Consider the following 18,445-nt stretch of genomic DNA (forward strand, 5'->3'; position numbering starts at 1 on the left):
TCTAATATATTCAAACCCCAGTTTTATTCCCGCTTGTGTACTAGGCAATATTACCGTATTATTGTTATAAAGTGCTAACACACTATGCAGAACTGTAACAGTATTGCCGTAGAACAGAAATTACACTATATCGGAACTTGAGGGTGTTTAAATGAGATGCCACATCTGTAACAAATGTGTGTGTATGGCAAGATATAACAACACTCCTCAGGCCGACCTACTGGTGAGGGTCATTTAATACACTGACCTACAGTTTAAAGAGAGACAGGAAACCCCAAAACAAAATTGTTCATGATTCTAATAGAACATACAACTTTAAATAACTTTCCAACTCGCTTCTATTATCAGACATACGTTATTCCCTTGGTATCCTTTGTTGAAAGAGCATTAATGCAGTACTGAGAACTAACTGAACACACACCGGGTGAACCAGTGACAAGAAGCATCTATATACATCCACCAATCAGCTGCTAGCTCATATTAGTGATTTGCTGCACCTGAGCCTACCTGGGTATGCTTTTTAACAAAGGATACCATGAGAACAAAGCAAATTACATAAAAGTAAACTGCTACTCTATCTGAATTGTGAAAGAAAAAGCTCAAGTGCTTACGTTTAAAGACCAAGGTCTGACTGCAAGGGATAATCTAATATAGGGGACTCCGTAGCAGTTTTAAGTTAAAGGGCCATAATACCCAAATTATGAAGCACTTGAAAGTGATGCAGTATAGCTGTAAAAAGCTGACTAGAAAATTTCACCTGAACCTCTCTATGTAAAAAAGGAAGATGGAGTATAACTGTTAATAAAGCACTTACTCTGCTGAGCTGAAGAAATTGTGAGGTGAAATATCTTCCCTTTTTACATAGAGATGCTCAGGTGATATTTTCATGTCAGCTTTTTACAGTTATACTGCATCAGTTTCAAGTGATTTAGCATATGAGTATTATGTCCCTTTAAAAGGTGAAGTGATACCATTGCTATGACTAAAAGATATTTCCCAATGGGCTTAATCTATATAAAAACATGTACTTGCCCCGTGATGCCTATCCCTCAGTTCTATGCACCTGTCATATGGTCTGTACCAGGTTTTACCCTACCCATGCCATTGTGTATGGGGTGTGCCCAGAGTCAGTCAGTTTTACTGTGGCATTTTAAACATGAGAATGCTGAACATTTTGGCCACAAAACAAAAATCATTAAGATTTAAAACATGTCCTTGTCCTTACAGCACAGACCCAAATAAATCATGCACGAATATGTGACTAAAACAAAGTTATTTAGGTTTATTTGTTGTACAGATCCCCTGATGGGAACTCACAGCGTAAACTGTTATGTGCCGACGCCTTTAAAGCACTTACCTTCTTATCCAGCTCTTCCTTGTTATATCCGAGCAGCTTGAGGAATTTCTCTCTGGCGTCTTGTTCAAAATTAACCTGGAAGATAAAACCAAGTTGAATATTACGCCTTTGCAAGACTAGAATGAGTTATCAATAAAGTGTAAAATCTACTTCTTTCTGCAAGCTCTACTACCCCCATACACATGCACACTCCTATACACATACATACCGCTATACACACATGCACACTCCTATATACACACACACTCCTATATACACACATACCGCTATACACACACATGCCCACTCCTACACACACACCGCTATACACACATGCACACTCCTATATACACACACATGCCCACTCCTATACACACACATGCCGCTATACACACATGCCCACTCCTATACACACACATACCGCTATACACACACATACCGCTATACACACATGCACAGCGCTATACAATATATGTGTGTATATATATATATATATATATATATATATATATATATATACACACACACAAATATACACACACACGTGAAACGTGTTAGGCCGTGCCCACCTTACGCCACGTAGCAGGACACTGATCGGGATACCAGCTACATTGTAGCACTTTGTATACACTTTGTATACACAGCTCCGATATCAGTTTCAAACATATGAACTTTTTAACTTACGGCCACTTGGTTCTTTTTGCCGCTATTGACTGAGCTGCTTTTTGGAACAACTTAACGAAGATCACTACATTTGCAGCATACTGGTCTATTTCACCTCAGTGTGAGACACGCATTTACTTACCTCATATTGATTGAGGTCATCTGTGTGAGTACCCACCCCGAAGGGGATGTTGGAAATGTGTTTTTTTATGGAAATTTATTAAACAGACTATACTATGAGAAGTTTCTTTGTGCGCTTATTTTTCAGATTGAAAATATATATATATATATATATATATATATACACACACACACACATTTTGTTTTCTTTGTTTTTTTAATAAAGTATTCTGGGGACAGTAATAAAGCAAGAGGCCAAACAATAAGAAAAGATTAGGACCCTGGAAAATTAAGTTTCTATTACCCCACACTTTGAATATACAGTTTTTTTTACAATAGGTACCTCTGTATAATAATCAGGGACCGGAAGTGATTAATTAAAACTAGTACATTACTTCCATGGTCCTTAAATCACAAATTAATGTTAATCTTCCTTTTATTACAAGCAAGATACTTAAGCCATATGAAAACAGTAGCGGTCACATTCAGTTTTATACGCTTGTTACAATGTGTGTCCCTACATATGTACATAAAGACATATTGTTGTTGTTTGATTCATAAAGCCCTGCTGAATTCTGTAGTGCTATGGAACAAATACACACATCAGTTGAGACGAATGTGAGATACCTTAAGGAAGTTCCAGATATTCTTGTCGTACACTTGAGAGCTGCTCTGCACTTTATTCTGGCAGTAGCTCCGGAGGTTCCCAGACAAGAGAGCGGTTTGCAGTTCGCTGGAGCGCGCCAGGAACTCCTGTTCTGTGGTAACCTGGCTGATGTATACCTGGCGGGGGATTGGCTCAGGGGTCGGCACTACTGATAATTTTGGAGAGTCAAAGGAGACCAATTTCCCTCCAAACTGGAAATAAATAATAAACATTTGAATCACTGATGCCTTTTTCAGATAATATCTGAGACAAATTTCATTATGAATATTTTTATAATTTTAAAATCAGCAGATGTAAGGCCAGTAATGAATTCCCAGAGCTGTTTCAGCACACACAAAGTGGTTACGTTTTAGACATCCTGGTTTATTTATGTACATATATCTGTTTATCTTTCACAAGAGAAGGTGAATGTTATAGACCAGAAATCAAAGTCCTCTGGAAGCTATAAAAAGGTAAAGTACTGAAGAGTGTAGGCAGAAAATGTTCAACAAGAGAGTGTTTGTAAAATGTCAGACAGGTTTAATCAAGTTAGCATCCTTACACTTAACCCCTTGGCTGCCAGAGTGGTCTTACATGTCAGGTATAGTGAAGGAGATCAAACAAACATAAAAAATCAAGCCAAGCAAATAAAACAGATACTGGAACAATAATGGGGAAAAAATTTAAATGGCCTTACAGCGAATGAGGCTCCCACTGGTCGTCGTATCCATCTAGGGGGCTTTTTCAAAGGAGGGATAACAGTTGTCTGAGAAACCTGCTGTGGAACCTGTAGAGGAGGTAAAGGCTGCCCAGTACCAAAGGGATCCAAGTTGTTAAAGGAAGACGAGATCTGAAACACAGATAATGCAATTATCTCATAACAAACGGCTAAACTACAATGCTATAATAAATACCACAAACCTAACTTCCATTTCACAATAATTCTTCTTGGCAAACCAGAAATTAAAGCAGCCATTTTACTAAAGCGTTGCAAAAATTAAAGGTATAAGCAATTACATTGTTAGGATCGGTTTCACTAATTGGTAAATAGTAAAATAAACCCATATATCTAATGACGCATTTAACCAAAAGTACATTTCATAAAGAATTTTTTTTTGCAGCGTTTAGAAAGAAATGTTTGATGAGGATTACAAGTGAGAATAAAACTATTTCTCTCAAATTCAGTCAAATGCATAGTTACAAACACCTTCACACAATGTTAAAGAACCCAATATGTAATGAGTCAGATGATTTTTATCTTGTCAACTTAATTCTGATGTGATTGCCATTTTAATTTCCATTATTTTTACATATCAGAATGCAACTGTTGAGCTTTTGCTATTTTCACTAAAGCCGATTTCCAGAAGTTGCCACTCTAGGTGTTCATTGGTTCAGGCACAGGGAAACCGTATACTATTCAAACAGCAAAGGAAAAACACTACCGCTCAAAAATGTCAAGATCAAAGTAAATAAAAAAACAAAGGATTTCACAGTATTCAAAAATATTGAGATTAGATCTGGAGCTAGAGAAAGGGCTAATGTGTTTTAGCAATAATCTTAGTGTCTTTATTTAAGGGCAATATTCCCTGTTAAATACAGGGAACCAAGTATCTAATAATATTTGCTGCATGGAGTGAGATACAATAAAATACCTTGTCAGCCTGACTTCTCTGTTGTGCTTCTAAACTCCCACCCATGACAGAATAAACACTGATCCAGCCATCGAATGAGGCTGCAGAAAACACGGATGGGTTACGCGGGCACCACTGCACATCAAAACACCACTGGCTTTTTGTGGGCAGTTCGTATACCACCTGGTAAGGGAGAAAGATGCATTACACACCTTTATACATAGAGAATAAAATAAACACAAAATAATAATGTCTATAAAGATGTTTTGTCTAATATTGGGTTCTATTAATTTGCTAAGCTTGTCTAATGGATTTTATTTATCTGCAAAAAATATAATTTATGCTTACCTGATAAATTTATTTCTCTTGTAGTGTATCCAGTCCACGGATCATCCATTACTTATGGGATATATTCTCCTTCCCAACAGGAAGTTGCAAGAGTCCACCCACAGCAAAGCTGCTATATAGCTCCTCCCCTAACTGCCAATACCAGTCATTCGACCGAAAACATGCAGAGAAAGGAAAACCATAGGGTGCAGTGGTGACTGTAGTTTAATGGAAAAATTACCTGCCTTAAAGTGACAGGGCGGGCCGTGGACTGGATACACTACAAGAGAAATAAATTTATCAGGTAAGCATAAATTATGTTTTCTCTTGTTAAGTGTATCCAGTCCACGGATCATCCATTACTTATGGGATACCAATACCAAAGCTAAAGTACACGGATGATGGGAGGGACAAGGCAGGTACTTAAACGGAAGTTACCACTGCCTGAAAAAAAACCTTTTCTCCCAAAAATAGCCTCCGAAGAAGCAAGGTATCAAATTTGTTAAATTTGAAAAAGTATGAAACGCAGACCAAGACTCCGTCTTGTAATCTGTTCAACAGAAGCCACATTTAAAAAAGGCCCAAGTGAAAACCACAGCTCTAGTAGAATGAGCTGTAATCCCTTCAGGAGGCTGCTGTCCAGCAGTCTCATAAGCTAAATGAATTATGCTTTTTAACCAAAAAGACAGAGGTTGCTGAAGTCCTTTGACCTCTCCTCTGTCCAGAATAGACAACAAACAAGGTGAATGTTTGATGAAAATCTGTAGTAGCTTGTAAGTAAAACTTTAAAACACGAACCACGTCCAAATTGTGTAATAGACGTTCCTTCTTTGAAGAAGGATTAGGATACAAGAATGGAACAACAATCTCTTGAGTGATATTCTTGTTAGATACCACCTTAGGTAAAAACCCAGGTTGGTACACAGGACTACCTTATCCGTACGGAGAACCAGATAAGGAGAATCACATTGCAACGCAGATAACTCGGAGACTCTATGAGCCGAGGAAATAGCTACCAAAAAGGAACTTTCCAAGATAGAAGTTTGATATCTATGGAATGAAAAGGTTCAAATGGAACTCCTTGAAGAACCTTAAGAACCAGCTTTAAGCTCCATGGCGGAGCAACATTTTTAACCACAGGCTTGGTTCTAACCAAAGCCTGACCAAATGCCTGAACGTCTAGAATACCTGCCAGACGCTTGTGCAAAAGAATAGACAGAGTAGAAATCTGTCCTTTTAAAGAACTAGCTGACAACCCTTTTCTCAAAATCATCTTGGAGAAAAGAGAATATCCTGGGAATCCAGACTTTACTCCATGAGTAACCCTTGGATTCATAACAATAAGATATTTACACCATATCTTATGTTAAATTTTCCTAGAGACAGGCTTTTATGCCTGTATTAAGGTATCAATTACTGACTCGGCCATGCTTTGATAACATCAAGCGTTCTGTCTCCAGGCAGTCCATCTCAGATTAGTTATATTTAGATGGTTGAAAAGACCCTGAGGTAGAGGGTCCTGTCTCAGAAGCAGAGACCGTGGTGGAAAGGATGACATGTCCACCAGATCTGCATACCAGGTCCTGCGTGGCCACGCAGGCGCTGTCAAATGCACCAAAGCACTCTGATGCTTGATCTTGTGCAAACCCCTCCGGAGGGAATTCCCACTCCCCCGGATGAAAAGTCTGACGACTTAGAAAATCTGCCTCCCAGTTCTCAACACCTGGGATAGGGATAGCTTTTAGACAAGAGTGAGTCTCTGTCCAGTGAATTATTTTAAGACTTCTAACATTGCTAGGGAACTTCTGTTCCCCCTTGATGGTTGATGTAAGCCACAGTCGTGATATTGTCCGACTGAAATATGATGTACCTCAGAGTTGCTAACTGAGGCCAAGTCTGAAGAGCATGGAATATCGCTCCCAGTTCCAGAATATTCATTAGAAGGAGGGTCTCCTCCTGAGTCCACTATCCCTGAGCCTTCAGGGAGTTCCAGACTGTATTCCAACCTAAAAGGCTGGCATCTGTTGTAACAATTGTCCCATCTGACCTGCGGAAGGTCATACCCTTGGACAGATGGACCCGAGATAGTCACCAGAGAAGAGAATCTCTGGTTTCTTGGTCCGGATTTAACAGGAGAACAAATCTGTGTAATCCCCGTTCCTCTGGCTGAGCATGCATAGTTGCAGTGGTCTGAAATGTAGGCGTGCAAACGGTACTATGTCCCTTGCCGCTACCATTAAGCCGATTACATTCATGTACTGAGCCACCAAAGGGCGCGGATGGAATGAAGAACACGGCAGAAATTTAGAAACTTTGACAACCTGCACTCCGTCAGGTAAATTTTAATTTCTACAAAATCTATCAGAATCCCTAGGAGGGAAACCCTTGATATTGGGGATAGAGAACTCTTTCCTTGTTCACTTTCCACCCATGCGATCTCAGAAATGCCAGTACTACGTCCGTATGAGACTTGGCAACTTGGATGTTTGACGCCTGTATCAGGATGTCGTCTAAATAAGGGGCCACTTCTATGCCCCGCGGCCTAAGGACCGCCAAAGTGACCCCAGAACCTCCATAAAGATTCTAGGGGCTGTAGTTAACCCAAAGGAAAGAGCTACAAACTGGTAATGCCTGTCTAGAAAGGCAAACCTGAAAAACCGATGGTGATCTTTATGCATCGTAATGTGAGGATAAGCATCCTTCAAATCCATTGTAGTCCTCTATTGACTCTCCTGGATCATAGTTAAGATGGTACGAATAGTTTCCATCTTAAATGATAGAATTCTAAAGAATTTGTTTAAGATCTTTTAGATCCAAAATAGGTCTGAAGGTTTCCTTTCCTTGGGAACCACAAACCGATTTGAGGAAAACTGTGTCCCTGTTCCTCTATTGGAACTGAATGGGTCACGTACACAATGCAAGAATGTCTCTTTCTTTATCTGGTTTGCAGATAAATGTGAAAGGCAAAAACTCCCCTTTTTTGGGGGGGAAAGCTTTGAAATCCAGAAGATATCTCTGGGGTATAATTTCCAATGCCCAGGGATCCTGGGCATCTCTTGCCCACGCCTGGGCGAAGAATGAAGTCTGCCCCCTATAGGATCCGTTACCAGATAGGGGTCCGTTCCTCACGCTGTTTTAGAGGCAGCAGCAGGCTCCTTGACCTGCTTATCTTTGTTCCAGGTCCGGTTGTCTCCAGACCGCCTTGGACTGAGCAAAAGTTCCCTCTTATTTTGCCTTAGAGGAAGTTGATGCCACACCTGCCTTGAATTTTCGAAAGGCACGAAAATTAGGCCTTTTTTGTCCCTTGATTTGGACCTGTCCTGAGGAAGGGCATGATCTTTTCCTCCAGTGATATAAGTAATAATCTCCTTCAAACTAGGCCTGAATAGGGTCTGCCCCTTGAAGGGAAGTTAAGTAGCTTATTTATTAAAGTCACGACAGCTGACCATGATATAAGCCATAGCGCTCTGCGCGCCAGTATAGTAAAAAAGAGAATTCTTAGCCGTTAGTCTAGTCAAAGGAACAAAGGCATCAGAAAACAAAGGAATTGGCTAGCTTAAGTGCTCTAAGCTTGTCAAATATATTCATCCAATGGAGCCTGTAAAGCCTCATCAAGAGACTCAAACCAGAACGCCGCAGCAGCAGTGACAGGAGCAATGCGTGCAAGGGGCTGCAGGATAAAACCTTGTTGAATAAACATTTTTTATCCATTGGATCTAAAAAAGCACAACAGTCCTCGCCAGAGGTAGTGGTACGCTTAGCTAGAGTAGAAACTCTTCTCTCCACCTTAGGAACTGTCTGCCATAAGTCCCGTGTGGTGGCAACTATTAGAAAACATTCTTCTAAAAAATAGGAGGGGAAGAGAACGGCACACCTGGTCTATCCCATTCCTTATGAAAAATTTTAGTAAACCTCTTTAGGTATTGGAAAAACATAAGTACACACCGGCACTGCATATTATTTATCCAGTCTACACAATTTCTCTGGCACTGCGATTGTACACATTCATTCAGAGCAGCTAAAGCCTCCCTGAGCAACAAGTGGAGGTTCTCAAGCATAAATTTTAAATGTAGAAATATCAGAATCAGGTTAAATCATCTTCCCTGAGTCACAAATATCACCCACAGACTAAGCATATTGTGAGGTAGTATCAGACATGGTTCTTAAAGCGTCTGTATGCTCTGTATCTACCCCCAGAGCTGTTTTGCTTTCCTTTAATTTCAGGTAGTCTGACTAATACTGCTGCCAGTGTATAATACACAACCTTTGCCATGTCTTGTAAAATAAACGCTATGGGCGCCATTGATATACTTGGCGCCATTTGAGCGTGAGTCCCTGGAGCGGGAGTCAAAGGGTCTGACACGTGGGGAGAGTTAGTCGGCATAACTTCCCCCTCGACAGAATCCTCTGGTAAAATAAACGCTATGGGTGCCCTTGATGTACTTGGCGCCATTTGAGCGTGAGTCCCTAAAGCGGGAGTCAAAGGGTCTGACACGTGGGGAGAGTTAGTCGGCATAACTTCCCCCTCGACAGAATCCTCTGGTGATAATGTTTTTAAATACAAAAAATGATCTTTATTGTTTAACATGAAATCAGTACATCTGGTACACATTCTAAAATGGGGTTCCACCATGGCTTTAAACATAATAAACACAGAGCCTCCTCTATGTTAGACATGTTAGAACTAATAAAGAGACTAGTAAGCTTGGAAAACACTTTAAATCAAGTTAACAAGCAAATATAACAAACGTTACTGTGCCTTTAAGAGAAACAAATTTTGTCAAAATTTGAAAAACAGTGAAAAAAGGCAGTAAATCAAACGAAATTTTTACAGTACATGTAATAAGTTAACAGAGCATTGCACCCACTTGCAAATGGATGATTAACCCCTTAATGCAAAAAACAGATAAAAAAAAAAAAAAAACGACATTTTTTTTAAACAGACACAACAAAACTGCCACAGCTGAGCTGTGGATTACCTTCCCTATAACTGTTTCTATGCAAAATTTAAGCCAGCCATGTGGAAAAATTAGGCCCCAATAAGTTTTATCACCAAACATATGTTAAAAAACGATTAAACATGCCATCAAACGTTTTAAAACACATTCTTATAAGAGTATGTATGTCTATTAATAAGCCTGATCCAGTCGCTATCACTGCATTTAAGGCTTTACTTACATTACTTCGGTATCAGCAGTATTTTCTTAGTCAATTCAATTCCTTAGAAAAATATATTACTGCACATACCTTAGCATATATCTCTATCAATCAGCCTGGTACCAGTCGCTTTCACTGCATTTAAAGGCTGTACTTACATTACTTCGGTATCAGCAGTATTTTCTTAGTCAATTCCATTCCTTAGAAAAATATTTTACTGCACATACCTTATTTGCAGGAAAACCTGCACGCCATTCCCCCTCTGAAGTACCTTACTCCTCAGAATGTGTGAGAACAGCAACTGGATCTTAGTTACGTCTGCTAAGATCATAGAAAAAACGCAGGCAGATTCTTCTTCCAAATACTGCCTGAGATAAACAGCACACTCCGGTGCCATTTAAAAATAACAAACTTTTGATTGAAGAAATAAAATAAGTATAAAAAACCACAGACTCTCACGACCTCCTATCTATGTTGAGACTTGCAAGAGAATGACTGGTAATGGCAATTAGCGGAGGAGCTATATAGCAGCTTTGCTGTGGGTGGACTCTTGCAACTTCCTGTTGGGAAGGAGAATATATCCCATAAGTAATGGATGATCCGTGGACTGGATACACTTAACAAGAGAAAACATAATTTATGCTTACCTGATAAATTCCTTTCTTCTGTAGTGTGATCAGTCCACGGGTCATCATTACTTCTGGGATATTACTCCTCCCCAACAGGAAGTGCAAGAGGATTCACCCAGCAGAGCTGCATATAGCTCCTCCCCTCTACGTCACTCCCAGTCATTCGACCAAGGACCAACGAGAAAGGAAAAGCCAAGGGTGAAGTGGTGACTGGAGTATAAATTAAAAAATATTTACCTGCCTTAAAAACAGGGCGGGCCGTGGACTGATCACACTACAGAAGAAAGGAATTTATCAGGTAAGCATAAATTATGTTTTCTTCTGTTAAGTGTGATCAGTCCACGGGTCATCATTACTTCTGGGATACCAATACCAAAGCAAAAGTACACGGATGACGGGAGGGATAGGCAGGCTCTTTATACAGAAGGAACCACTGCCTGAAGAACCTTTCTCCCAAAAATAGCCTCCGATGAAGCAAAAGTGTCAAATTTGTAAAATTTGGAAAAAGTATGAAGCGAAGACCAAGTTGCAGCCTTGCAAATCTGTTCAACAGAGGCCTCATTCTTGAAGGCCCAAGTGGAAGCCACAGCTCTAGTAGAATGAGCTGTAATCCTTTCAGGAGGCTGCTGTCCAGCAGTCTCATAAGCTAAACGAATTATGCTACGAAGCCAAAAAGAAAGAGAGGTAGCGGAAGCTTTTTGACCTCTCCTCTGCCCAGAGTAAATGACAAACAGAGAAGACGTTTGTCGAAATTCCTTAGTTGCCTGTAAGTAAAATTTTAGAGCACGGACTACATCCAGGTTGTGCAGTAGACGTTCCTTCTCTTGATTGATATTCCTGTTAGTAACTACCTTAGGTAAGAACCCAGGTTTAGTACGCAGGACTACCTTATCCGAATGAAAAATCAAATAAGGAGAATCACAATGTAAGGCTGATAATTCAGAGACTCTTCGAGCCGAGGAAATAGCCATTAAAAATAGAACTTTCCAAGATAACAACTTTATATCAATGGAATGAAGGGGTTCAAACGGAACGCCCTGTAAAACATTAAGACCAAGGTTTAAACTCCATGGTGGAGCAACAGTTTTAAACACAGGCTTAATTCTGGCCAAAGCCTGACAAAAAGCCTGGACGTCAGGAACTTCTGACAGACGTTTGTTTAACAGAATGGACAGAGCTGAGATCTGTCCCTTTAATGAACTAGCAGATAAACCCTTTTCTAAACCTTCTTGTAGAAAAGACAATATCCTAGGAATCCTAACCTTACTCCAAGAGTAACCTTTGGATTCACACCAATATAGGTATTTACGCCATATCTTATGGTAAATCTTTCTGGTAACAGGTTTCCTAGCCTGTATTAAGGTATCAATAACTGACTCAGAAAATCCACGTCTTGATAAAATCAAGCGTTCAATTTCCAAGCAGTCAGCTTCAGAGAAGTTAGATTTTGATGTTTGAAGGGACCCTGTATCAGAAGGTCCTGTTTCAGAGGTAGAGACCAAGGTGGACAGGATGACATGTCCACCAGGTCTGCATACCAAGTCCTGCGTGGCCACGCAGGTGCTATTAGAATCACTGATGCTCTCTCTTGTTTGATTCTGGCAATCAATCGAGGAAGCAACGGGAAGGGTGGAAACACGTAAGCCATCCTGAAGTCCCAAGGTGCTGTCAGAGCATCTATCAGGACTGCTCCTGGATCCCTGGATCTGGACCCGTAACGAGGAAGCTTGGCGTTCTGTCGAGACGCCATGAGATCTATCTCTGGTTTGCCCCAACGTCGAAGTATTTGGGCAAAGACCTCCGGATGAAGTTCCCACTCCCCCGGATGAAAAGTCTGACGACTTAAGAAATCCGCCTCCCAGTTCTCCACTCCCGAGATGTGGATTGCTGACAGGTGGCAAGAGTGAGACTCTGCCCAGCAAATTATCTTTGATACTTCCATCATAGCTAGGGAGCTTCTTGTCCCTCCCTGATGGTTGATGTAAGCTACAGTCGTGATGTTGTCCGACTGAAACCTGATGAACCCCCGAGTTGTCAACTGGGGCCAAGCCAGGAGGGCATTGAGAACTGCTCTCAATTCCAGAATGTTTATTGGCAGGAGACTCTCCTCCTGACTCCATTGTCCCTGAGCCTTCAGAGAATTCCAGACGGCACCCCAACCTAGAAGGCTGGCGTCTGTTGTTACAATTGTCCAGTCTGGTCTGCTGAATGGCATCCCCCTGGACAGATGTGGCCGAGAAAGCCACCATAGAAGAGAATTTCTGGTCTCTTGATCCAGATTCAGAGAAGGGGATAAGTCTGAGTAATCCCCATTCCACTGACTTAGCATGCACAGTTGCAGTGGTCTGAGGTGTAAGCGTGCAAAGGGTACTATGTCCATTGCCGCTACCATTAAGCCGATTACCTCCATGCATTGAGCCACTGACGGGTGTTGAATGGAATGAAGGGTGCGGCAAGCACTTTGAAGTCTTGTTAGCCTGTCCTCTGTCAGGTAAATCTTCATTTCTACAGAATCTATAAGAGTCCCCAGGAAGGGAACTCTTGTGAGTGGAACGAGTGAACTTTTCTTTTCGTTCACCTTCCATCCATGTGACCTTAGAAATGCCAGCACTAACTCTGTATGAGACTTGGCAGTTTGAAAGCTTGAAGCTTGTATCAGAATGTCGTCTAGGTATGGAGCTACCGAGATTCCCCGCGGTCTTAGTACCGCCAGAAGAGCACCCAGAACCTTTGTGAAGATTCTTGGAGCTGTAGCCAATCCGAATGGAAGAGCCACAAACTGGTAATGCCTGTCTAGGAAGGCAAACCTTAGGTACCGATAATGATCTTTGTGAATCGGTATGTGAAGGTAAGCATCTTTTAAATCTACAGTGGTCATGTATTGACCCTCTTGGATCATAGGTAAAATTGTCCGAATAGTCTCCATCTTGAACGATGGAACTCTTAGGAATTTGTTTAGGATCTTTAAGTCCAGGATTGGTCTGAAAGTTCCCTCTTTTTTGGGAACCACAAACAGATTTGAGTAAAACCCCTGTCCCTGTTCCGATCGTGGAACTGGATGGATTACTCCCATTAACAAGAGCTCTTGTACGCAGCGTAGAAACGCCTCTTTCTTTGTCTGGATTGTTGACAATCTTGACAGATGAAATCTCTCTCTTGGAGGAGAGTATTTGAAGTCCAGAAGGTATCCCTGAGATATTATCTCTAGCGCCCAGGGATCCTGAACATCTCTTGCCCAAGCCTGGGCGAAGAGAGAAAGTCTGCCCCCCACTAGATCCGATCCCGGATCGGGGGCCCTCAATTCATGCTGTTTTAGGGGCAGCAGCAGGTTTCCTAGTCTGCTTGCCCTTGTTCCAGGACTGGTTAGGTTTCCAGCCTTGTCTGTAGCGAGCAACAGCTCCTTCCTGTTTTGGTGCAGAGGAAGTTGATGCTGCTCCTGCTTTGAAATTACGAAAGGAACGAAAATTAGACTGTCTAGTCTTGGCTTTGGCTTTGTCCTGAGGCAGGGCATGGCCTTTACCTCCTGTAATGTCAGCGATAATCTCTTTCAACCCGGGCCCGAATAAGGTCTGCCCTTTGAAAGGTATATTAAGCAATTTAGACTTAGAAGTAACATCAGCTGACCAGGATTTTAGCCACAGCGCCCTGCGTGCCTGAATGGCGAATCCTGAATTCTTCGCCGTAAGTTTAGTAAGATGTACTACGGCCTCCGAAATGAATGAATTAGCTAGTTTAAGGACTCTAAGCCTGTCCGTAATGTCGTCCAGAGTAGCTGAACCAATGTTCTCTTCCAGAGACTCAATCCAGAATGCCGCTGCAGCCGTGATCGGCGCAATGCATGCAAGGGGTTGCAATATAAAACCTTGTTGAACAAACATTTTCTTAAGGTAACCCTCTAATTTTTTATCCATTGGATCTGAAAAAGCACAGCTATCCTCCACCGGGATAGTGGTACGCTTAGCTAAGGTAGAAACTGCTCCCTCCACCTTAGGGACCGTTTGCCATAAGTCCCTTGTGGTGGCGTCTATTGGAAACATTTTTCTAAATATCGGAGGGGGTGAGAACGGCACACCGGGTCTATCCCACTCCTTAGTAACAATTTCAGTAAGTCTCTTAGGTATAGGAAAAACCTCAGTACTCGTCGGTACCGCAAAATATTTATCCAACCTACACATTTTCTCTGGTATTGTAACTGTGTTACAATCATTCAGAGCCGCTAACACCTCCCCTAGTAATACACGGAGGTTTTCCAGTTTAAATTTAAAATTTGAAATATCTGAATCCAGTCTGTTTGGATCAGAACCGTCACCCACAGAATGAAGTTCTCCGTCCTCATGTTCTGCCACCTGTGACGCAGTGTCTGACATGGCCCTAATATTATCAGCGCACTCTGTTCTCACCCCAGAGTGATCACGCTTACCTCTTAGTTCTGGTAATTTAGCCAAAACCTCAGTCATAACAGTAGCCATATCCTGTAATGTGATTTGTAATGGCCGCCCAGATGTACTCGGCGCTACAATATCACGCACCTCCCTCTGAGCGGGAGATGTAGGTACTGACACGTGAGGCGAGTTAGTCGGCATAACTCTCCCCTCGTTGTTTGGTGAAATTTGTTCAATTTGTACAGATTGACTTTTATTTAAAGTAGCATCAATACAGTTAGTACATAAATTTCTATTGGGCTCCACTTTGGCATTGCAACAAATGACACAGGTATCATCCTCTGAATCAGACATGTTTAACACACTAGCAAATAAACTTGCAACTTGGAAATACAATTCAATTAGAATAATATTAAAACGTACTGTGCCTTTAAGAAGCACAGAAGATCTATGACAGTTGAAAATTAATAAATTGAAACAGTTATAGCCTCAATCCTTGTAAACAACACAACTTTAGCAAAGGTTTAATCCCATTAGCAAAGATAACAAATTCTGAAAGCAGGAAACAAATTACAGAATAAACGTTTTTTATCTCAGTCAAACTATAATTCTCACAGCTCTGCTGAGAGAAATTACCTCCCTCAAAATAAGTTTTGAAGACCCCTGAGCTCTGTAGAGATGAACCGGATCATGCAGGGAATACAATGAGTTGCTGACTGAAATATTTGATGCATAGTAAAAGCGCCAAAAAACGGCCCCTCCCCCTCACACACAGCAGTGAGGGAGAACAGAAACTGTCAGAAAAACAGATTAAGCAACTGCCAAGTGGAAAAATAGTGCCCAAACATTTATTCACACAGTACCTCAGCAAATGAAAACGATTTTACATTCCAGCAAAAACGTTAAACATAATCTCTAGTTATTAAACAGCTTTATGTATTTCTTACAGTGTAATTCTAGTGAAGTACCATTCCCCAGAATACTGAAGTGTAAAGTATACATACATGACATTATATCGGTATGGCAGGATTTTCTCATCAATTCCATTGTCAGAAAATAAAAACTGCTACATACCTCTATGCAGATTCATCTGCCCGCTGTCCCCTGATCTGAAGTTTACCTCACTCCTCAGATGGCCGAGAACAGCAATATGATCTTAACTACTCCGGCTAAAATCATAGCAAAACTCTGGTAGATTCTTCTTCAAACTCTGCCAGAGAGGTAATAACACACTCCGGTGCTATTTTAAAATAACAAACTTTTGATTGAAGATATAAAACTAAGTATAATCACCATAGTCCTCTCACACATCCTATCTAGTCGTTGGGTGCAAGAGAATGACTGGGAGTGACGTAGAGGGGAGGAGCTATATGCAGCTCTGCTGGGTGAATCCTCTTGCACTTCCTGTTGGGGAGGAGTAATATCCCAGAAGTAATGATGACCCGTGGACTGATCACACTTAACAGAAGAAATAGACTTTAATAGTACATTTTGAAATAACTTTTCTATGGGATTGCAATGAACCCCATAATGTGCACGTTCTTAACCTGCTGGCTGCCGAACAGAAATGTAGCATCCTGTGAGACCTGCCGGCAGCCAGTGGTTTAAATGCTTTTTTAATGCCTGCCGTTTTCAGAAAGTATATGTTAAGTAGGAACTAATGGAGCACATAGGTTACAGTGTTATTCACTTGGCAACCTTTACTTTCCTTAAATGCATTCAAGATCTCTGTGCATTCCTATAACAAAACATCCCGGTGTTCCATAAAAATGTATGTGTGATGCCTCATTACCCTGTGTGTCCCATATGATATCTAGACACAACAGAATAGGTAACTTGTCTACTGTGCTTTTAATTAAGGGATATGAGCAATTTCCAGTTAGAGCAAGACAGGAGTGTATAGTACGTGAGGTATAGCAAGAGTAAGTCTGCTCTATTCTAGTAATATGCGAGAGAGCAGATGACACAAGTCTGTTTGCTAAAAATAACAAAACTAGAATGTGTAATGACCTCACTGGTGCTTGGGTTCCAGCAAAGGATCCGGTTGTCTTTGGCGCTGCTAAGAAGCAATTCTGGGTCATCTTTGCTCCATGATATGGACAGAATCCCTCTTAGGTAAAACACAAAGAACAACAGAATTGTTAATAACAAATTAACAAGCAAAGCTTTGTCCCTTAAGAGCCAACAGACCTCTGCATTAGGTCAGCAATGTCAGCTATGAGCTACATAACGTTTGGTGAATATCTCTTTAATATGTTGAGCATCCTCCCCTTTGTTCCCCTACGAGCAATATTATCTATTAGAAAAAAAATTAAGAAAATATAAATGCTGTAGATCACGGGTAACCAATATATACAAATAAAGAGTTTCCCCCTAAGAGGGCTGGAGTACATAAACTAACAAATACACAGGATGAGTAATTTGTAGAGAAGAGGTGATTGTTAAAGTTTAAACGTTTGGCTGTTGCGAGAGGAGCAAGACGTAATACCCATGACTGTGCGAGTAGCAAGTTACGTTCACCTCTACCTTGTGTGATTTTCCAGCATTTTCAAAGGGGAGCTGGCAAAACGTAGATCCCAGACTTGGATGACAGGCAAGCGATCATCTTCGGAGGACAGCACAAGCTGCGTGGGAATCTCCTGGTGCCACATCATTCCTGAGCAGTGCATCTAATAAGGAAAAAGGGAATTTATGGACTGCTGCACTGATAACACATGATTCATTAACACTCTGGCTTCCAGAAAGGGCTGTGATACAATACTACATATTCCTACTACACAATCACAATACTATACTAGAAAATGTTACACATTGTACTACAACCTTCTGTGGCAGCCAGGCAGTTATTTGTACCACTGTACTGAAAATCTGTCCTCACCCTGTTGCTGTGGTCACTGATTTTAATGACGGGTTCATTTTTGCGGAGATCCCATACCACAGCTTTACCGCTGGGATGAGCAGAGGACAAAATGTGCTGCACCTGTCGGTTCCAGGCAATGGCGCAGATATCTTCTATCGGCTGTAGGAATATGTGAAAGATTACTATAGTAGCACTAGCAGTTGTACAAAGTTATGACAACAGGCCTGCACAAAGCAATGTAAGGTGCTAGTTTAAATGGACATTAAAGTGATGGTAAACCTTAACTGATCAAAAGCCATATATTTCATCACTGCCATTAATAAAGCATACCTTTTTTGTTTTTAAACCATCTGTGAAAGGGTTAAATAAATATAGTAATGCTTCTATTACAATGTTATACCGGCCCACTGGGGTGAACTCTTTTAATGACAATTCCAGTGAACATCCAATCAACGCATGTATCACTTGATAATATTAAAGTCCTTAGAAAGCCTATGTAGAGAGTGAGTGGGACTGCTCTATACATCACAGCCCAGCCAAAAGAGGGAATGAAGGGGGGTGGAGGAATTTATTATATCAGGTATTTGTAGAGCGCCAACAGGTTCCACAGTGCTATGAACATAGGTGGTATAGAAAAACAATTACAGGGATCAAATGGGTAGAGGGTCCTGCCGAGAGTTGCACTGTTGTAGTC

General features: G+C 41.1%; 1 protein-coding gene across 3 annotated transcripts in view; it reads right to left on the reverse strand.

Moving 5' to 3' along the window:
- The window catches only part of LOC128639791 (protein transport protein Sec31B), a 146,507-nt gene that overhangs the window by 97,711 nt on the left and 30,351 nt on the right, over positions 1 to 18,445 (reverse strand). For all 3 annotated transcript variants that reach the window (XM_053691947.1, XM_053691945.1, XM_053691946.1), the window contains exons 6-12: positions 17,770 to 17,910; positions 17,418 to 17,560; positions 16,902 to 17,001; positions 4,418 to 4,579; positions 3,463 to 3,615; positions 2,747 to 2,977; positions 1,358 to 1,432 (exon numbers count right to left, since the gene is read on the reverse strand). In XM_053691947.1, the coding sequence (XP_053547922.1) occupies positions 1,358 to 1,432; positions 2,747 to 2,977; positions 3,463 to 3,615; positions 4,418 to 4,579; positions 16,902 to 17,001; positions 17,418 to 17,560; positions 17,770 to 17,910 (1,005 nt within the window). The remainder of the gene's footprint in view (positions 1 to 1,357; positions 1,433 to 2,746; positions 2,978 to 3,462; positions 3,616 to 4,417; positions 4,580 to 16,901; positions 17,002 to 17,417; positions 17,561 to 17,769; positions 17,911 to 18,445) is intronic.

Source organism: Bombina bombina, chromosome 9, assembly GCF_027579735.1.
Source record: "Bombina bombina isolate aBomBom1 chromosome 9, aBomBom1.pri, whole genome shotgun sequence".
Classification (NCBI taxonomy): domain Eukaryota; kingdom Metazoa; phylum Chordata; class Amphibia; order Anura; family Bombinatoridae; genus Bombina; species Bombina bombina.